This window comes from Neodiprion pinetum, chromosome 1 (genome assembly GCF_021155775.2).
Source record: "Neodiprion pinetum isolate iyNeoPine1 chromosome 1, iyNeoPine1.2, whole genome shotgun sequence".
Taxonomy (NCBI): Eukaryota; Metazoa; Arthropoda; class Insecta; order Hymenoptera; family Diprionidae; genus Neodiprion; species Neodiprion pinetum.
In genome coordinates, this window is record NC_060232.1 from 6,192,968 (window position 1) to 6,211,690 (window position 18,723).

General features: G+C 35.6%; 2 protein-coding genes across 3 annotated transcripts in view; one reads left to right on the forward strand and one right to left on the reverse strand.

Annotated features, from left to right (window-relative positions):
- Positions 1-18,723, reverse strand: part of qin — a 101,414-nt gene that overhangs the window by 63,226 nt on the left and 19,465 nt on the right. The window lies entirely within an intron of this gene.
- LOC124212169 (uncharacterized) overlaps positions 4,068-18,723 on the forward strand; it is a 31,155-nt gene continuing 16,499 nt past the window's right edge. The window contains exon 1 of the mRNA XM_046611993.2: positions 4,068-4,279. Within this exon, the coding sequence (XP_046467949.1) occupies positions 4,186-4,279 (94 nt within the window). The 5' untranslated portion in view covers positions 4,068-4,185. The remainder of the gene's footprint in view (positions 4,280-18,723) is intronic.

An 18,723-nucleotide genomic window follows, 5' to 3' on the forward strand; every position in this document is an offset into this window, starting at 1 on the left:
TATAGACTTTCTTTAACTTTGTCTATTTGTTTTTTTTTTTTTACTATTGTTATTTATATATTTTTTTGTACTTTTCTACGAATACGCTCAAAAAATCACCCGACAAATTGAAAACCATTCCATGTTTTTACCGATCGGAGGGGGAAAGAGAGGAATAAGAAAACATTCTTCAATGGAATTTGAAATAAGTTGTTTTTTTTTTCCCCCCAATAAATGTGCAATAAATTGGTTGAAAACCTTAAAATAAAAAAAAAAATCGACGTTGTCGGGCATTTTGGCCAAGTTCGAGTGAACAGAAGGCAGATTTTGAAATACATCCCACGCTGATATCGTAATCCGTACGTTTGGCAAAAACGGAAGTCGTCATGCATGCAGAGCGAAAAAAGCGGCGAGAGCATTGCCAAGATCAAACACAATGAATGAACTTCTCTGCGAAACGACCTTTGCCTATTGTTAAATATAATATGATACAACTGCAATAAGGAGAAAGTCTATTCGGCATTGCCGGCGTATTTTGTACTCGCGGTGTATTAAAAGCGTTGCATATTACGAAACAAACGGGGAGAGTGTGGTGGATTAGTTCGACACAAAAAGTGACGATGTGGCGAACAACAAATCGAGAGCATCGGGAGCGGGGAAAAGTAGCTTTTTCATCATTAACGAATGCCGAAAGTATAACGCCAGGGAATTCAACTTGAGAATGCGGTGTACAATTTCTTATAGTACGGGTCAAGAAGTAAGGTTTGACCATGTTCTAAAAAGTTTGAAGTTAATTAATTAGTCCGAAAAACAAAAAGAAAACAAAAATTCGATCTCCCGCGAAAGAAATTTTTTCGCATCGTTGTACGGAATATTTGGCGAAATATTTTTCATTTGTTCCGAAAATAAAAAGAAATTAAAACGCTCTCGGTATAATAAAAAATTGTAAAAGGACGTGCGTTCTTTTTGTTCTTTTCAATAAACTGATTCCGATGTCGGAAAACCGTAGTATATAATTAATTTAATTTGTAATAAACGACAAGAGGCGAATTGAAAATGTTGCATAATTGAGGAGATCAGAGAAGTGCGATCGCATTCAACAAAGTGAGGATACTAGTCGCGGAAAAGGTGGTCTTTCCCCGTGAACGAGGATAGGGATGATACCGCGAACCGAGACACAACTGCGGATAGAGCCATGCTAATAGAGTCGCCGCGGTTCTCCTCCCCGGCAGCCGGTAATTATCCCCGAAGCGTGTGAGTGTACCGAGAGACAGTTTACGACAAGCTGAGAGAGGCGACTACTCTGGCTGGCTGCTCGTTGAAACGGCAAGAACTGCAAGACCGAAGGTGCATAAGAGGTGCGGAGAGCGAAACTCTACTCCTTTCAACCAGGTGCCGTAGCTCCGACATCCACATCCACGTCCACATCCACGTCCACATACACATCCACATACACATCCACATCCACATCCACATCCACATCCACAGCCACAGCCACGACTCGACCTGGCTACAGTCACAAATAATACCGACACCGTCAGAATTTGTCAGACAAAGTGGAGAAGGAGGAGGAGGAGGAGGTGGTTTGTGATATTCCGCGAAGCCACTAATTAAACTCTCTTCCATGTCACTGCGGAGTCTCTTATTTTCCCCTAAATACAGAGAAAAAAAATTTCATTTATCGTTACGGTTGGTACGAAAATTCCGCTCAATTCGATATATTATACATATAATATATTATTGATGAAATAACAAGAAACTAACGACTGTTTAGTGTTTAGTCTAATTAAACTTGTCAATAATACATTTTACGGTTACCGTAACACTGAATTCGTTTCTTTAGTTTGCCACATTTATCCAATAAAACAAGACCGTGACATGAATTATTTATTGTTCCAGAGATGGAAGAAAATATAGTAGAAATGGATGTACTAGAATTTCTCGTTACAGGTACAAGACTCGAGTCATTTAGTATCCACAATTAGACATTCTGGTTTTTCTGTTACGGTGAAAAAGTAAAAACGGTCGAATACCGTGTATAGTAACCACAATTATATGAAAAATTCCACTCGTTGTAGAATTAAAAAAAAAAGGATAATGATGCATTATGTATATACGTATGTATATGAAAAATAATAGTAATAATAATAACAACAACGAAGATAAAGAAAGGAGAAGAAAGAAGAAGAAAGGAAAAGCACACGGCTCGTACGACCTGCGTATAAAACGTACGGTATATAACCTCCTGTAATTGCTTGTGCAACGGTTTGAAAATTATAAACACGCCTACACCAAAGTATCACATGTCTCAACGCTTTACGCTTCAAATCTCACGTTGGATTCTCTTTTACGCCGCAGCTACGCGGTATGTATAAAGAGTGTTGTTACAATCCAGCTCACTTTTATGCTTGTACCTACTTCTCACACGTCTCGTTTTACCTTATTTTACATTCAGGCGAAGGTCGTCGTCGTCGTCGTCGTCGCCATTTTCGCGTCCTATCGAAAACGCGTACAATTCAATCCCGTTTCTATCCTATAACCGATTAATCAACCTCGGTTAAAATTAATGTTTTCTGTTAGTTTACCGTTATTTTAGAAATTTAGCAGATCGGAGTTGCTAACGTTTAACGTAACGAAATATTGAAAAGTAGATCATCGAAGGAGTTCGGTTTCGAAAGAATCTGAACATGCGCTCTTTACTTATTTAAAAAATATAAATAATCACTCGATTTCAGACAATTATCCTATAGTTGCGAAATGATGATTTCTTTCTAAAATTGAATCCTTACTAATAACGTTACGAACTTTGATTTCCAAAGATTCTAATTGCGTTGTAACAATTTCCTACTTCTTACATCGGGGTTCGATAATTCAAACTTAATATTTTATCAACAATAATTTTTCCAACTATTGTTAAAACGTAAAACAAATCATAATAATACGATTTTTTCTCTCACCTGCAAAACTGCTACTAATTGAATGAAAAATGATGTCAAACTGACTACCATCGACACTTCGATTCTCAACTCCTCGATTATACAAAAATCTACGCAATGCCAAAGATCAGAAAATTATACTATAAAACTCCACGTAAGATTTCATCTCGAGTGTCGTACCAAATATCATTTCTTTTTTGCTCCAAGTCTGGATAAAAAAAAAATAAAAAAAAATTCTCCCGTCAAGAAGCCGGATATAAAAATTCGTGTACCTTACATTAAATTCTGCATTTTGTACGTTATTAGTTCGACGTATACGCGCAATATTGGAGGAAGCAATCACCGCCCCGTAAAGCACAGAGAGGTGAAGTCTGACGAACGTTTTATATCTAACATCAGGTAATGTCGTGTAATAATAATAATAATAATGATAATGATAATGATAATGATAATGATAACAACCGCAACGACATATAATATAAAATTGCGGCGCGGTGTATAAGCTCAACGTCCGATGCAAACTCGGTCCCCTTTGCGATAAAATAACGTGATTGAAATTGATAATTTATTCCCTCTCTCGTCGCAAAGACTGTAAGCTTTAAGATGAAAATATATTTCCCAGATTAAACGGTTGAACCGCCGTTTTGATCAGCTGTTATAATTTCGATAATAATTACTTTTAATACAGGTACACAATCGTCGAGGAAGATCGTTTTTCTTTTCTTTACTTTTCGCAAGCGAAAATTAAATTTCATGATAAATAACCCCGGTCAACACGTATTTTGAGTATTTGGATGTTAAATGTTGCTTTCTTCTACGTAATTGATAAATGAAAAAATATTTTCATCAGATAAAGTTTTTTTTTTTTGTTTTTATTATTTTTCGTTCTTTTTCGTCGACCTGTGCAATGAAAATTAATTTTTCCGGCTGACGAAGTTATCGCGTTTGCTGAGGGAGGGGGACGAGAAGAGAACGGAGGTTCCGAGGCGAGATCCATCCCCGTTTATTTGCTGGCCGCATAAAAAAAAAGTGAAAAAGGTGTACAAGTCGAACCAGCGGCATACAGAAGCGACGACACATTGATTCCCCCACGTTACCGTCGCCTGCGAGAAGGCAAAAGCCAAAGAGAACTTTTGCTCCAGGTAGTAGTGGTGAGACGGCGTCTCCCTTCGTATCGCCTTTCCTCGTCGAGACCTTCTTTGAACAGTTTGCCCGAGCCGAAAGTTGTAGTTCGCTTTGCTTCGCGGTCAGAGTAATTGTACGATAATCGATGATCCAGGGAGTGCGTTTTTCACATCTAACAATCAGGATGCCACGTTCGTCGAACCGCAGGATCGTAATAACCGCTCTTCTCGTCGCCGCGGGTGAGTAGAAAAATTCTGTGCTCGTATTTTTTCAGAAATAAAAAAGCAAACTCGCGTATATTTTGTAATTTTTCTTTTTACTTTGAATCTGGTCAAAGAATGAAGAGGAAAAAAAAAGAGAGAGAGAGAGAAAAATTTGAATAAACAAATTGCTTTTACAATAACGTTCACGTTAGTTAATCACTGTAGGATTAAAATAATTCATTGAACAAGGTTTCTGTGTACAGTTGGTAAAATATCAATAAGTAAATACAGGTATATAAAATCGTTGGTACGATTACAATTTCATTGTAATTCAATGAAAAATTTATAATGTTTTACCGAGATTGGCAGCATCGTGTTCTTATAACGGTAGTGGCGAATAAATTTCATTATGCGACTCGAAACGTTTGTAGAGATGATAAATCAGTGATGGAAATCAACGGTCACAGCCAGCGCATTTATTATTTCAAGAGAATTACGACCGCGCTCGAGTATCTGCGGAAATTTTTTATTTACAATAAGTATCAAGGACAGGTAGACGATTTAGTTTCGTATAAAAATGGATTTCTAATCCGTCTTTATATTTATATACCATTTGGCATGATTGTGCAAGATTTCAGCAATTGTATTATTTAATCAACGATGTGGAAATAAAAATATACCACACTATAGTGGACTTGTTATTCGAAAATATTTCATCGATAATAATAATAATTATTATTATTGATATTATTATTATTATCGAAGATGTTGGATTTCGTAAATTTGGTATTCGGATAGGCGTTTCAAAACACTGGTCTACAGTCTTATTATTATATAACTTTTCGTAAAATCTTCGATCTTTATACTCGTGCGGTATTTGTACGATTTTATCTGTTGTTAAATAACAACGTATTTTCCTTTGTTTAATAATGTATGAAAAAAAAATAAAATAAAAAATTTGCATAAGAGTAAAACCAAACGACAAATGAAAAATACTATTCTATATATCCTTATTAGTTATGTCTAGTACAGCGAATGGAAATAAATATTTGAGTACGAGTTTGATGAAAATTGAATTCAAAGAACCGTAAAGAAGATTGCGACCGAAATTCTGCGATCTCATTTTTACGCCGGGCTGGAGAGAATTGAACGAAATTGAGAACAAGGAAATCTTTACTCACCCGGCGCCAATCTCGTAAAATCGACACCGATGAAATTTGTCGACGATTCCAATCTTTCACATATATTATACCATAATAATACCGTACCTAGTTTGTATGTAATAAAGTAATTAACTTGAAGTATAGAAGGTGAAAAAAAATGAATAAATAATAAAAAAAAAAAAATGTAGGAAAAAATAAAAAGCGTATCACATCGACGAGAAATTTTATCGAGTCGTTGATCAACGGATAAGACGAAACAAAGAAAATAAGACGAGACGATGAAAGAATAATGATTTCTGCGGAAGCTTGCGGTGAAAAAAATGACAATTTTTAGATAAAAGAGGTAGGGAATTATAATACAGGCGTATTTTGAGATGAGGATCGCGGACCGAGAAGACAACACCAGGGGAAATCAAGCATCCGCGGTGATTTTATTTGCATAAAGTGATGGAACTTGCGGGTATATATCACGTTTGACCGACAGCTGTTCTGCATATAAACTATCACGTCTGACTATGCGAATATAATCGTACGTATAATTTCGCTTGTGCATCGGATAAGTCGAGCTTTGCCGTAAATGATATTCCAACTTGTTTCGCCGATGTGCAGATTTTGTTTCCGTCGAGATTTTTTCCACGATCGAAAAATCTACCGTAAAAAGTAGAGGTAAAAAAAAAAAAAGAAAAAAAAAACAACGATACTAATCGTGTGACGCGTCCGGATTTCTAGAAATTTGAATTTAAAAATGCAAAAACTATTCACTATTTTATACTCATCTCAGAAATTATGAAGCGCATCCGACGGATCTTGATTAACTTGTACTTGAAATCACTTCACTTTTTTCTGTAAGATATCCTTTCTTTTTTCGGTCACCAGATACATTTTTCAATTCTACTTTCCACACCAAAGATCGTAGGAAACGAATGATATATTTTCCGCTGGAATCGAATTGAGAATGCATCCAATAGACGTATAGTGCATCCTTTTCTATGCACAGGGTTATTGGACTTCCGATAGATACGTTGACGCGTCTCAACAATCGGAACAAATTTTATTAAAGTTGTGGAATAAAAAAAAATAAAAATATCAACAGAAACGGAAATGAAAGATTATAAACAAAAAAACCCCTAATAAATAACATTAAAAAAATTGAAGTTCTTCGCTGTAAACTTACATAAAGAATTCAGAATTCAACCAAATTTTAAGATCCTCGCAGGTGTACACTGAGAAAAATTTCATTTGTTAGAGTAACTAAAAAACTGTTCGAATATTGTTGGAATTACGAAAAACGAGGTACGCCTGACCATTTTGCGCTATTGTCGATACTTTTTTGGTAATTCCAACGCAAAATCAGATCATGAGGTTTACTCTATTTTTTTAGTTAAACAAGGCTTTAACGTCAATTTATCGTTACACAAGCATTAAATTTTCGCAACAGTTGCAAGAAAATATATTAATAGAAAACAAATTTTCATTTCGTATCTAGAAATATATTTTTCGATTGTGGCAAAAAAATGAAAATAGTCAAGGACCGAGCGGTAACCGGAACTAAAAATCTTCTCAGTGTATAATCCGATAGAATAATAAAAATTTCTTGAAATAAACGTGAATAATAAAATATCACAAAAATCATAATAATTTTTTCTTTTTCTTTTTCGTTGTCGATGTCAAACACACGAAAGAGAAAAGGCGAAAGTAGAGCGGGAAAAAAGAAATCACAATCGAACGATCAATCAATTTTACAGAAATATAATATACTCGAAGATGAGAAAATTTAGGTAGAGAGTAAAAAGGCGCGTGCGGCACAAAGCCGGAAACGTTTGTTCGGCGATGATCCTCGCACCCTTCCGGGCACGGTAATCGCGTTTCACCCGGTTTTCCGTTATTCTATCGCAACGCTTTCCTCGATGCAGCGTTTCAGAGTTCCCTGGCTTTCGAGCGTATCCTCTTTTTATTTCCGCCCCTTTCCTCTCGCCGATTTACCAACGACGTACGGAATTCCAGCCACGTAGGTGGAAACGTAGAGTTTCGCGAAAAGAGTGGATAAGCATGCGTGTATATACACACACGCCTTGAGATAGGTTGCACCTACGATACGTCCGCAACATATTATACTTGATCACCATAAAAATATTTCCATCACTTCGTAAGCGAACAAATTCCATCATCGTATAGAGGGTGTACGAATATATATATATATGTGTACACGTGTACGTACGTTACACACATGGCATTATTATGTGTGTGTTTCATTGTTTATCTCCGTACCGTATGGAGTTGTAGCTTTCCTAGTCGGTTACTGAAATATCGAATACCTATAACGAAACCCCATAAAGTCTGTCGGACGATCGGGATGAACGTTTCGAAACAGCATAACAACAGCCGATGGAAATGTATGTGTGTGAAATTGCGTTTCGTGCGTCGTATATGTTTATTATTATAGGGTGTTTCGGGAAAAAAACATTTTACGATTATCCACCGTCGCATTTCCCTAAAAAGTTTGTTTAGGTTAAAGAAAAGATTCTGTGAAAAGACGAGCGTTCTACGTTATGTGGAAGATCGCGATCAGTTGATTTTTAACTTTTAAACATTTTATTAAATTCATGATGAAATACGTTGTAGCATTTCGATTATTATTTCTTTACTGACATTTGTGTTCAACCCAAAGATCGCGATCCATAACGCAACGATGTATCACCCGGGAATCTTATTCTCCTAAATTAAAAGTTCATACTGAATTACAAATACTTTATTGAGATTGAATTAATAATGAAAAAGTCGTCAGACACACTTCTCAAATATCAACCGGAGACTTGATATTACAAGTCTGGGTCTTCTCAGTGACGTAAATTGATATTACGAATGATGTAAGCGATAAAATAAAAATTCATTCACAATTCTTCGTAAAGTAAAAAAAAAAAAAAAAAATGTAATTAGGTGAAAAATCAACTGAGCGTGATCTTCCACGTAACGTAGAACGCTCGTCTTTTAACAGAACCTTTCTTTTAACCTGATCAAACTTTTCAGTGGCTGTCATGGTGAAAAATCGTTAATTATTTTTTTCTGAAACACCCTAATAAATGATATACATGCATTTTGTCATTGTATAGACTAGAGATACTAGAATTACTCATCGTATTCTCGCTGTCTGTTATATTGTATAATTTATTTTATAAAATTAACATGTTTGGAATCAAAAATTGTTTCATTAATCCTAACCCAAATCGATTTTACCCAAGTTGTTCTTTTCGCTCAATCGAAGAATTGGATAAAAGTTTAAGTTCCAACGACTTGCAGATAATCCATTAACGCAACAAGAATGAGCTGTGATTTATTGAATTAGACATACGTCGTTCTTTTTTTTTTACTATCATCGTTACCATTATTACTTTATATAAAAAAAAAAAGAAAAAGAAAAGAAAAGAAAGTAGATTAGAAGGGTTTCTCAAAAATTGTACTCGATACATCCTTAAAAGCGGAACGGAGCACAAGATGATAAAACGTACCGAGCCAGATACGCGGAGTGTGTGTGAGGAAGAAAAAAAAAAAATAATCTGCAGAGTCGTTAATTACACAGCATTTTGGTTAACGAACCGAAAAGATCAGATGCAGTACCAAGTAGAGACGTGCATCGTGCGCTCGTTTCGCAGGCTGCATATTATGCAAATTTAAATGTGAAAATAAATTGTGGGATTCCAGTTTTTCTCATCAAACTATTTATTTATTTATTTTTATTGTTGTTATTTTTTTTTTTCAGTTCAGCAACTTTATTTTTCAATCGTTTCAGTTATTTTCGCTCTTTCTTTCTTTCGCTTGTATCTTTTCTTTCTTTCTTCATCTCTTCCGTTAATTTCACTTTGCACCACGTGTGCATACGTAAATAATAAAGAAGAAAATATCACAGAGAGAGGTGGAAAAAATAAATAAATAAAAATTCAAATGACGAGGATAGCTTCCGGAGCAGCATCATTACCACTGTAATCTCGTCGCGTTAAACGTGAGGTATATTTTTAATTGGTGGTAATTCGACGAACTCGTGTGCATAATATACATATATATATTATACATTTATATATATATATATATATATATATATATATATATATATATAAATTATACACGTGCGAACGTTTAGTAGATATGTACACATATTTGTCTCAATTAAAAATTCGCCGTACATATACAGAGAAAAACAAATTCCAAGTGATACATAGGTAAATACATCAAGTGTATTATACACACACATATATATCTGATATAATGAAAAATATAATACAATCAAAAGTAGAAATATGTACTACCTTTGTTATTATCTTCAAATGTTTCTGTATACGTTGTATATTTTTATGTGAATATTTATTATACACAGGTATTGTAGAAGAAATTTTAAATATTGTAAAATTAAAAACATACTTATACTTTACTTTCGACATTTGAAGCAACGATTAATTATTACATACATACAATGCGGACCGATAGCATGTAACAGCCGCGTGCAAAATGTACACCGTATAAATTGGCAAATACGAATTTACGTCACGCAATGAACGGCGTTGCAATATCGTTTTCATCTCGTTATCTGTAACGCGTGACAATAACGCGTTTGAAAATCGTTGGGGATTATAATGAAAACCCTCGGGGGGTAAAAGATTGGATCAATTTTGATAGTTGCGTCGTGCTGCGGTATAACATTCGTCGGTAGCTATTACAAAATATCATACCAATGCGCGTATATAATCCTCGCGAAATATGATAAATAGGTATAAAAATGTGACAGACAATCGTAAAAACCTGCCATGTCGAATGAAAATAAAAATGTAAAAACGGTAAAAGAAAAAATAAATAAAATAAATAAATAAACGGGAAATTCACGCCGCGAAACGAGTCGCGCGTGAGAATTATTCTGCATTGCTGTTTTTTCTCTCAGCACTATCGAGTTTGCCGGAAAATGCTTTCTTCGCGAAAGGTGCAGAGGAAGGAAAAGAATGAAAAGAAAAAACTATGCTGACTCGAAAAAATGCTCGGTGTACCATCTCGATTTATCTATACATACATATTGTATATATATATGAATACATTTTCCTACGCACTCTACGATATATTCCACCGATTCGTCGGCGTAACGTTTTACACAGCAACTTTTTGTAAAAATCGACTGATGGGAATTGCGAAATTTCTTCCGTTTTTTTTTTCTTTTTCTATCTTTTTTTGCCGCGTGAAATTACGAATATTAAATACAACTTACTCAACTAAGACGAATAATTACAACCGCATCGTTCGTTTCTCGCTTTTGAACAGGTGACGAAAATTATACGATTTTTACACATCCTTTCAAACGATAAAACGTCATAATTATCAAATGACACGCGAGGCGATGATGATTAGTGTAAATTACACCTTTCACGATTATCATGATTGCGACAACAGAGCCTCAAGTTCATTAAACAGCGCGGTTAAGATAATGTGAATAAAAAAAAAAAAAAAAAAAACAGAAATCTGCAAGCAATTATTAACCTCGATATATTGTCTCTGAATTGCACAGCGAATTCGATTTATAGATACCATAATATATAATATAATATATATATATATAGGCATAAAATCTGGTTAAAAAATTAACAATTTTCTAAAGAAACAGCAGCTTAAAACGTTATACGTAGAATTGTTTCTCGTTAATTTATAGATGCGGGAGATTTTTATTCCCTGAATATTATCCCGAAAATCTCGACTTTCAGTGATATTAATATAACGAATAGGGTTTTTTTCCTCACTATTTTTATTATTTTTTTTTCTTCTTTTTTTCATTCAAATACCTCACTATATCAAAATCAAACATTGCCACGACGAATTCGTTTGACGTTGCATCCGGGGCTACAAAATTAAATGGAAATACCCGTGTCATCTATCTACTGGGCAGAAATATCTGCGGGATAATATAAACCGATCGTTTCTTTCGTATTATATACATAAACACACACACACACGTATGTATACGTATGTATTTATAAATATGAATGTACATCCAGTATCAAATTTCTACTATAAACCCGTACAGTCGGTAAATATTTCATTGGTGAATTCGTATAAAGGTATACACGAGGAGAGTATATACATGTATTACACATACATAATGCATGTGTATAAAAGTGGACATATTTTTCACATTTCAATATAGCTTTTGAATGGCGCGGGATATGGTGATACGTTTGTCACGAAATATATGACATATACATGTGTGTCCGTGTGTGTGTGTGTATATATATATATATATATATATATATACACCATATATATATAGGGTAAAAATTAAAATTCATATCCTCTCGAATATCAAAGTCTAAAATATAATGTAAAAGCTTTTCCCCAAATTCTATTCGTTAAAGACATAATGAGAATAGGAATTGACACTTGGTAATTGTTGTCAAATCGGATGAATATGCGAAAAAAAACAAAAAAATAATTCAAAAATTGAAAAAAAAAAAAACAAATCAAGAAACAAAAAGAATGTAGAATTGAAAAACTTGCAAATTTATTCGCAACAGAAATGTTTGTACTATGAAAATTCCTTGTTTTTTTTAAAGATGTGTAAAAACATTGCAAATGAATTATTAATTTTTGAATGACCGTCACGATCATTGTTGCGAAGACAAGAAAGATATAAATATTCGAAACCTAGCAATTCCCGTATAAAACGAATTTGACGAATCTTACGAAAAAATACCTCGATACAATACAAAACTCGTAATGAATGTAATAGAAATCTGCGTAACGTGCAAATTTTACCAGGTTTGTTTGTATTCGCTCATTTTCTCCCCGGGGACGGGAATAAATTCCATTGTTACATATTTCACGTTAACCGTCGTAACGGATGCAGGAACTGCAAGCTCGGCTTCTCCGTCGGCTTCGGGTTGGGTGTGTGAAGCAAGTCGTTTAGAATCACGTCTCGGTAAGCCGGGGAACACGCAGAATTTACGATAAACTTGAAGCTATAAGGTAAAACTTGAGCGGTTATCAAACGAGCTCTTCGCCAACGTCGACGTCGAGTACCTGCGCGTGTATAGATATATATGGGGCATTCCACGTCAAATTAGCAACCCATGTTACCTCGCTCTCTTCGAATTCAATCATTTTTAGCATGATTATTATACCCGAAAAGGACTCGGAATTTTTGTCAAATTTTCTTAGCCACCTGAGAAATTTGAGAAAAATCGTAAATATCGAGAAATCATAATCGCGTGGTGCTCATAAATCACATTTCAAATCGTAGAACCTGTGTGAATTTTTTCAGATTTTTAAAAATGGAATTTTCGGAATTGGTTTTACGATTTTTTTCAAATTTCAACGGTGGCTAAGAAAATTTAACGAAAATTCCGAGACATTCTTGGGTCGGTATAAACATCATAGAACGAGAGAAATTTTGACTACCGGTTACCGCTCAGTCCTTGACTATTTTCATTTTTTTCCACAATCGAAAAATATAGTTCTAGGTAGAAAATGAAAATTACTTTTCTAGCCGTTACCGGAAAATCTAGTATCCGTTACTATTCTTTCTCATTACGATCACCGTTGCTATATTTTCTTGCAACCGTTGCGAAAATTTTTTCTGGTAACTGTAACAAATGAAATTTTGAGCTACTAATTTGACGTGGAATGTCCTATATACGTACACATACGAGATGGAGAAAATCAAGTAGGTACAAACAGATCGAGGCACGCCGGATGAAAGACGGAATCTCGGTGAGATTTAGGTCGATATACGCATTTGCTCCAGCGATCTACTCGAATAGATACGTCAGGCTGACGAGTCAGAATGAAATAATGTCCATGTACCAAAAAGTGAAAAATATCGCGAGAAAAAGATCGACGGTTGTCAGAAAAACACTTTCAGTCACAGTGGGATGCTCAGCGTCCAACGTCGAAAATTTCCATGTCCTAGCCTTATCGCAGTTTATTTACAGGTTGGATTAAAAAATTATCAAATTCCGACTTTAAATCCGTGATCAACGACCCCAAAAACCCCCGAGGAATGAGTTTCGGCCAGAATCATCGAATTTTGATAGTTTTCTCGATCTTAAATCCGCCGTATTGGATCCGCCATCTTGGCTTAAGAAATCATCAAATATTGATTTTTGATTCGTGATCAGCGACCCCAAATACTCTCATGTAACAAAAATTAAACAAAAATATTTACCGTTTTCGTTTCCGTTACCGTTTCATCGAATCAGAATAACGGACACTGGAAATTGCGATCTTGTTCCCAAATTTCGACGAACAACAATTGATCAATAAATTCGAAACATTCATAATTTCATTCAAGTTTAGTTAGTCGAAGAAAAATTCTGGATATATATACATATGCAAGAATTGTGATTTGCCGCTGAGTTTGAAAAAGATAAAGTCGATGTTTGAGTTGCCTGAAGTTTGTAAATGGCATCCGGTTAAGCGAGCCCGCCTTTTTTATTTCACGTATCAACAAACTAGGTTCCATTTATTAAAGTTATATCAAGATAAGTAAGCGTTTCAGAAAAAATCAGAGTTTCACGACTTTGAGACGGACTTTGAAACAGTTCCGTGTTCGAAAATATGCAGATAAGTAGCTGTTTAATTATACGTTGGTAATTGCAATAATTATTGTGATCACAGGATGTGATAAAATAGTCAAATTTTTCTTTTGGTTTAATTTTGTTTAAACTTAATTACCAAACATGTGAATAAACTCCAATTTTAATAAACTAACTTAGGATTAGGATTAGCCATTCTTTCGAAACAAGAATGATAGAAAAATCGATCTGAAAGTATTGACTGTTTCTGGTTCTTGTTCATGTTATTCATAAATTTTATACGGTGCTCGACACGGATTTATCACTTTTAAAAATTCTCCCAAAAACCGTATTTTTACACTATTGAGAAAGAAAATACAAAAATCCCAGGAAACATTCCCAAATTCCGTGCGAATTCCCAGTTTTCCAAATTTCCCCAACATGCGACAGCCAGACACCCAAATCCGATCAACCGAATTTCGTGCAATCAAAAAGTTTCGAAATATACCGATCTGTCAAAAAAAAGTCCCTAATCTCACATCACAAATTGTCATACCGTACATTTACATTTCTAATCGTGAATACATTTTACCTTTTTTCGTTTTTAACTAGCAGTCCTCCAACTTTGCCAAAACAATTCCCGAGTAGAAACTGCAACGGTATCTCTCGCCAACGAACAACGTCAAGTAAAGTCAAGTAAAATACGTTTAACGCACACACACAGAGACAGTGACAAGGTATTAAAATAATTTTTCCACGGCGTGAAATTAGCCCGACATTAGCAGATTTCTGGTAAACTTTCAGCAGCAGACGACCGTCAGTCGCGTTGCGGAATTAACTCCGCTTTCGTTATAACTTTGGATTGTCGCGTATTAAACACCGCACGTTATTACAAGTATAACACGTATACCTAGATAAACTTGCGAGGGTAATTTTTCCGGACACTGGACCCTTTGCGTGTTGTTGGTTACACGATCACGCGCCTTGTCACGGGCTGAACCTCCTCCCCCTCCTCCCCCTCCTCATCCTCCTCCTAGGGTTTTCCACCACAAAGCTGCCGACTTTGGATCGAGAAGGCGCAAAAGGGACGTAGGTATCCAGATATATAACTCCCGGCATGGTTCGACGCTTCTATAAAGTTTTTGACGCCGTTGCAAGAGTACACTGCAGAGGTTGTAATGAGATTAGGGCACACTTCGCCTGTTTAACCAACGATGCAAACTCGGGATGCTACGAGGATGCGGTTTATTATGCATACCTACATCTAGGTACCGCATGCTAAAATATTATATTACACCGCAAACCCGCGCGATGTATAATTTCAAGGTACGAAAATCCTTCGAGTCTCGCGTCAACTCACTTTTATCGCGTTTTCCAATTTTTAACGCGAGTCCCGCAGTCGATGAAAAAAAAAAACCGCTACCTACCCGACGCGTTTTTTTTTTTTTTTTACAGTTCTTAAAGATCTATTTCAATGTTCGAAACATAACGAGTTCGTTCGTGATCAACGTATTTCTCACAGAGGGTATAACAACATTTATAGATGAACAAATTGGTAGAATTTTCATGCAGATAGGTAAACGAGTGTGAAAATTTGGTAAACCATCCGATACGCGTGCAAATAATTCCGTAGACAGAAATAATTACAGATACGAATCAGCGACGTTGAATCGAAGGTGAATTTCCGGTTCGGATTTGCGAATTCGGGCACTCTTTTATAATGCGCCACGCGTTTCTCTTCCGCAAAGGGGTGCGGGGGTGTACCTCGTACACCGCGTCCACGATATAATCACGGATTTTCGATAGCGCATAGAGCAGAGATTTCACACCACGGGTATGTGTATACACATACATGCATCCGCATATAATACACGTATATTATATATAAGGTGTGCATAACGGGGAAGAACGGAAACACAGACGCAGAGAGAGAGAGAGAGAGAGATCGGAGATGCATAGTTTCGAGTAAAACCTTCGGTTATTGTTCAACACCAAGTATGCATATCCGATACCTCTATTCGTGTGGAATGCTCGACGTGCGTGCAGAGACAGAAATGCTGCGGTTACGGCCCGCAGGATTCAATACCTCGCTATTAGTAGGATTAAGTAAGTAAGTGCATGTGTACACCCTGTTCCGCGTATGGATCGCTACAGGAAACAATTCGCAAATACAACCTCATGTCCTCCTGCAGGCAGCTAGCTATGCACGTATATATATACATATATGTATATGCTTTTATAAGCGCCGCGTCGCTAATGTTACATTATTCGACGACCGACTCTGTTTATAAAGCGACTTAAGAATGTGACCGTGAACGATTGATTTTTGATTAAATCGAATGTTTTTTACCGATTAATCGAGTATAATCGATTGTTTTTCCTCGCAGTCGGTTTTCGTTTTTTTACTCCCGATATGCAATATTGCAATATCGATTCATGTGATCAGAATATCGATTATCATCATTGTCGTACTTACCAAGTACCTGTTTGATACAACAAGCGAATGATAAATGAATATTTTCACCTGCGGTTAAAAAATATTTTTACTGAAACTATAAATCATAAAAAAAACTTCTTCGCTATTAAGACTGCGCACTGAAATTTACGAAATTTTGGTTCCAAATATACCGTTGAAAAATAAAACGAAATAACCGCTTAATTTTTGCCAATTCAATCGATGCATCGGTCATTTTTATCACTGCGTCTATCGCTAAATTTTTAACTCCGGTGTGCGACGTGAGGAAAAGAAATTAAAGAATTTTGTTTTTCAACAAATCGATTCGATAAGAATGAAAATTACCAGAAATCGTAATATCAACTGTAATAACCGCACGATATAATATAATACTTGTATCAAAGTATCTCGCATGTAATTTGCAAAAATATCAAAGCAACTTTTTGAATAGACTAATCGTTATCTAAGCAATCTCACTTCCTGCAATCACCGCGTTACGTATAACGTAAGTTATAATTACAGGTATATAACAGACAAGTTTGAAAAGCAGCTTGTTAACGATACCTGCAACTATACGCATATATAATTTCCAAGTGTAAGGTGCTCGATACCTTCGGGTAAGAGGTGCAAATTAACGCTGGATCCTGCAGCCGGACAACAAGGGAGGCGAGCAACGCGTGCAGCATTATTCTACGTTCTAGGATCGGCGTAGAAAGCTTGAGTTTCGCGAACGTGGCACGTACTCCCCGCGCTTTTGCGGCTTTACATGTATATATATATATATATATATATATAATTATATATACGCATGCACGATATACGTGGATACTACGCCATCCGTCGTTTTTCTTTCGCTTCGAATACCGTTAAACAACGTGTAAATATAATGTTTATGATACTTGGTTGTGTCGTTAAGCGGGTTACCTGCTGTACGTATATTATATCAATCGTATAGATCAATTGTGCAAAAGTATATACGGATATTTTGCAGTCGCGGTTTCGACTGAATAACAATTTATTCATATTTGCTATTTTAGAGATATTATGAAGCAGCGAGGAAGAGAAATGATAAAAGTATAAAATAGATTCCGGTGCGGAGTAAATGTGGATAATTTACGATTTTTATAACATATGATATTTGTTTTATAATACGGGATATAGTTTTACGTCAGGTGGATCGAGCTTCTATTTAAATGACATTTTTTCATCACACATAATTAACAAATTCTTGGAAAATCACGCATAGATCTTTACCTGACGTGACGATATTTATACGATCGGATTAACGTTACTGAGTTCAGCCTCGTTGTTTACAGATTATTTCAAATTCTCCGAGAAACTAACTCCGATGCATCTCCAAATTCCAGAACTCGTTGTAAATGAAATTAGCGGAGCAAGGGCGATAGCGAGTAACGTGAAGCTGGATGAAGATTTATAGGAAAAGATAGATACTATTGATGAGAGAGTCAGCAAGTAGGAACAACGATAGACGAGTGGCCGTACGCCGAACGTAACAAATAAAAAAACAATAATAGTATTTTATACACCTGGAATAACTGAACATACAAACAGAAGCCCCATGATAGATTTGTTGAAATAACATATTCGTTCCGTGCGTATTTTATCTACATTATTTATTTTTTTATTCTTTGGTTTTACTTAAACCGCAAAACAAGCGTGCGATTTTTATAAATTTTATTTCATTTTGTTCCGTTTTCCCGGTACAGAGTAACGGACAAAATTATCAGTGGAATATTGCAATACCTACAAGTCGAAAATCGCCCGGCAAATAGTAGCTCGAAATAATTCGCATTTCGTGAATCCGTTTTTCCGTTCGCACAGTAATATATAACCCCCGAAATATATATCTCGTTTTACACATCTTGGCTGCTATTTTTCGCGCTTATTTTAAACACTCTTACAACTGCACCATTCTTAACGATTATTAATGTCCCGCAACGGATACAAATTTTGCACACGTTTATCCGCATAACTCGCATAGATGCAGCGATATGAATTCCGCAATGGAAACGAAACGTGTAGATGCAAACGGATAAAACAAAAATACACGTTCGCAATGCGATATTATACCGTCGTAAAATATATCTGTATGTGTATAAAATGCACATTTACCAACTTCACATACAGGAAAAACGTATTTGCGTATAACCGGTATTATACGTATACCTTTGAGTAAATATATTCCGTTTGATGGACGAAATTTCATAAACTTTTGAGCATTGAAATTTTTACCGTCCTTTCCGTTACATGTATAAGGTTATATTAATAGTTACGTAATAAGGTACTTGCGCAGATGGCTGC